The sequence below is a fragment of the Lathyrus oleraceus genome, chromosome 5 (assembly GCF_024323335.1).
Source record: "Lathyrus oleraceus cultivar Zhongwan6 chromosome 5, CAAS_Psat_ZW6_1.0, whole genome shotgun sequence".
Classification (NCBI taxonomy): Eukaryota; Viridiplantae; Streptophyta; class Magnoliopsida; order Fabales; family Fabaceae; genus Lathyrus; species Lathyrus oleraceus.
Window position 1 is genome coordinate 6,733,055 of NC_066583.1, and position 4,099 is coordinate 6,737,153.

At 32.7% G+C, this 4,099-nt stretch overlaps 1 protein-coding gene across 1 annotated transcript; it reads right to left on the reverse strand.

Moving 5' to 3' along the window:
• Positions 1 to 814: 814 nt before the first annotated feature.
• Positions 815 to 2,977, reverse strand: LOC127084666 (protein SRG1). The gene is made up of 4 exons (XM_051025159.1): positions 2,633 to 2,977; positions 2,312 to 2,559; positions 1,287 to 1,614; positions 815 to 1,179 (listed from the first exon to the last, which is right to left on the reverse strand). Exons 1-4 carry the CDS (start codon positions 2,849 to 2,851, stop codon positions 943 to 945), a joined length of 1,032 nt encoding a protein of 343 aa, XP_050881116.1. The 5' UTR covers positions 2,852 to 2,977; the 3' UTR covers positions 815 to 942.
• Positions 2,978 to 4,099: the final 1,122 nt, after the last annotated feature.

The window sequence follows — 4,099 nt, forward strand, 5'->3', positions numbered from 1 at the left end:
GATCGTGAAAACTTAATTAGAGCACAAACCATATATATATATATATATATATATATATATATATATATATATATTTAAAATAATTTTTTAAAATTGATTTACAAAATAATATTTAAAAATTAAAAATTAGAACTTAAACAATCTCAAAGTTATTTGTAAGAATTTTACTATCCATTTTATTAAGTATTGTATTGACACTTTTTTTTTTGGTTAAAAAGCTCTCTCTATAGTTGTTATAAAGACGTAAGTGTCAAATTAAAAAATTAAAACAAATAAATCCATCAACTAAATAATAGTTTTTTGTCTTTTTATTTATGTTATTTCTTTGACATTGTTATTAGACAATGTAGTTTAAATTTTATACTTATGACATATGCTTTTGTACTATTTTCTTCTTGTAAATTTCTATTTTCTTTGTTCTTCTTGTGAACCTAATGTTATTTGATTGATTTCAAATATAATTGATATATTTTTTAAATTATTTTTGAAGAATATATTTAAGCTAAAATTTATAACTTTGAGTATAAATATTTATCACTCAACTCACTTTCAAAAAAATTATTCAAAACATAAATCAGTTTACTTTAAATTCACATTTAATCAAATTCAATTTTATAAAATCAATTTACTAAAAATCAATTTTCCACCACAGAACTAAATACGTGCTAATAATATTAAGAGCTTATGTTCCACATCTTTTCGTAGGTTGAAAAAGGTGAAAAATGAGTTATGAGAAACCAACTTAAGAACTCTTTTGGTAGGTTAGAGATGCAATGGCATACTACCTGCAAAACTACAACAATTATAAGCCACGTTTAATTAAACTATGATGCAAATCAACATTTATTTTAATATAAAGTAGCAGTAACAGTTGATAATTTTTACAACACACATTTTATTTCATTTTCATTCCCAAGTATTATACTAGTACTTGATAAATGATTAAATTTTAGAAGCTTCAATTGGTCTTTTTCCCTGCTGATAATACTGGAAATATATACCAACATAATCTTTCACTGGTCTGTATAATATTGGCCTTGACTCATTCACTAGTTTCTCAACTGGTTTAATCTCTTTTTCTGAATCTGGAATGCAGAACATTGCTACTGTTAGCCTTTCCCTTTCTGCATTTATCACCACCCTATGTACCGGACTCTGGAAAATTCCATTGCTCATTATCTGCATTCAACAGGCCGGTCAATCCTATCAGTTTCAGATATCTCGAGAAGAATTCAATAACAAAACATAAGTTTAAAGAACCGTGCGAGATAGTAGTTGTTACGTACCTCTATTTGATCACCAACATTAATGACGAGAGCATCGGGGATGATTGGAACTTTAAACCACTGATTATCTTTGAGGACTTGAAGGCCTTCGACCTCTTTATCTTGAAGCAGAAAAGTTATAGATGATCCATCCGCATGTGGCTTCAGGCCCAGAACATGATCAGGTATAGGACACGGAGGGTAGTAATTGAATCTTATAAACATTGAATCTCTATCTCCACATTCTTTTAGGAAGCAGTCCTCTTCCAAGTTCAGTGACTTTGCCATGGCCCTTAAAATTACTTCATTTAACTGCCTTAAATTTTCAGAATATTGTAACACAGTACTCCTGCATTGAGAAATCCATTAACTTAAAACATATTGTCCATGTACAAATTAATGGTGCAAATATTTGTGCCATTGTTATGGTTTACAACCTTCTTTTAAATGACCGAGTTTGGCCTTATAATCAATGATAGAAATCGGTTGTTCCTTTTCCAAGAATAATAATACTAAGATCTGATTGAATTGATTTATTTGAGTTTGTCTACTAACATAAACACTCATGACATGAGACTATTTGGGAGGAGTTTGACAAACAACTTGTTCTGGCCTATTCGCAAGGCCTTACAAGCACCACACAAAAAGGCACGAAGAACAGGTGAGACCTTGCTCAAACACAAAACATGTGATCCCGAACTTCCGCCAACTTCCCACCGTTGAAACTAATCGGACGGTGATCCGCACGAGATGCCGAATTAGACGGAAGCAGTTTTAACCGCTCACGCTATATAAGCCCTGCACACGTCAGTTCCAGGTATTCTTTTCACTCTCACACTTAAACTACTTTTTTCACTCACATTTTCTAGTTTATACTAAAACTGTTGACATTATTTTATCTTTTTGCTATAACAAGTGTTTATATTATAAACACTTAATTTAAGTTATTTATCCAAACAAGAGCTTGTTTCAAAATTATAAATAGCAAAATTAGTTACTTGATACTATCATGTAAAAGAATATTCATTGTTATTGAGAATTTATACCTAAAATCATTAGGTTTTTGGGGCCAAGCATTGAAGTTTCTCTGATGTTCAGGATGCACTTTGAGATAAACTCTATCAGTCCAATCAAGCCTTTGCTTTTCCGAAAATTTTACATCATTTCCATATCCTTCCAAACCGTTTGGTTCCCTAGCACATTTAAGCTTCTCTTCCTTCGGAAGTTGAAAAAATTGCTTTGAAACCTCCCTCACTTTGTCAAGAAACAAACTCGTCATACCATGGTTTATAACCTAAATCATTCGTAGAAAAAACAATAAATCGAGAGTGAAAATTGGAGTTATAAATAAATATTGAGAAGGAAACCTGAAAGAAGCCCCAAGAAGAGAGTGCGGAATGGAGTTTACGAAGCTCTTGTTGTGATGTAGATGGAGATGTGAGGTTGAGAATGTCAACGACTGGAATATGGATATTTGATTCGGAAGGAAGAAGAGCATCACGAAATCCAATACCGCCATGATCGTGGATATAGTTATTTGGAAGATTTTCAGAACTCAGTGAGAGCTCTTGCACTGATTCTGCCATTATTTTTTGTGATACAGAGGTCAAACTTACCAGAATAGTCTTTTATTGGTGAAGTAGTAGTATCATATTTTGATACTACTACCTAAAAGATAGTAATATTAAATTACTACATGTTTTTCTTTGACAAAATACTCTTCTCTTCATACTGGCTTATTCTTATATAGGCGCAACAAATTTGAACACAATATTAGGCACACCCACTTATCGTCGTCATGTTGGTCCGTTTTCTTAAGGCATTTGTTCTACGTTATAGTCATTAATGGTCAATTTTTGCATTTTCATTTCTTTTTTCTGTGTGCAAATTTGGGATTTCTGTATTGTTTGTAATGTATGAATTGCTTGATATATCAATTGTTTGGTGGTTTCTTGTGAGATGAGTTCTATACCCGAACTCGAGTGCACTTATGATATGAGAATGACATAGTCTTGTTGATTTGTGTGGAATTATTCCTTAGCAAATTGACTTGCAAGCCCATTCACTTGGTGGAGGTTATGTTGGAATCAATAATGTCACACGAGTAGTCGTGGTTAGGCATTACTCTTTCCAATATATGCCTTAGAAGTCAAGTACCTTAGTTTACAAAGCCTATCTTGGCCTATTTTTAGGACGTAGTGCGAAGGTCGTTCAAGTGTAAGATTTGATACGATTGTTACGCGATACTACACTCATAAGAGTCTCTCTTGAGAATATTTTTGGAATACGAGTAGCCATTTATCCGATAATATCCGAAAGATGGGATGATGACTATGGGAACCTCTTGTAGAACATGATTTTCAGGTTTAACCATAGTACACTCCCTTTGGGTGGTTCTTAACCAAGACTTCATGCTCGTGACTTGCAACGAACTCTTGATTCATGGTTGATCCGTTCTTGTATATCCTTAATATCAATGGAACTTGGGTGTTGATAAGATGTAAACCATAATCCACCAAAATGGATGATTGATATTAAGGATGACTTGATCCATCCCATGACCTTTGTGTGGTCTGTTTTCTTAAGGCATTTGTTCTATATTATCGTCATCAATGGTCTATATATTTAAATCTTGATGCTTAAAATTGATTTTTGCAACTTCTTATTCCTCTCTTCAAAATCATTGTCTTCATCTCAACGTCCTGATCCATCTTCCATAACCTTAGCTCATGCTCTTACTAATATACAATCTGATTACATGGTTAACTTCAAGAATATCTAATCCACGTTCCTCCTCAGAATTATGGTCTCTAATCACCATGCAATAGCCCATT

Coding starts and splice junctions, on each gene's coding strand:
- LOC127084666 (XM_051025159.1), bottom strand. CDS start 2,851: ATGGCAGAATCAGTGCAAGAGCTCTCACTGAGTTCTGAAAATCTTCCA. Junction 1,615..2,311: donor CAAAAACCTAATGATTTTAG/GTATAAATTCTC, acceptor TTCTCAATGCAG/GAGTACTGTGTTACAATATT. Junction 1,180..1,286: donor ATGTTGGTGATCAAATAGAG/GTACGTAACAAC, acceptor TGTTGAATGCAG/ATAATGAGCAATGGAATTTT.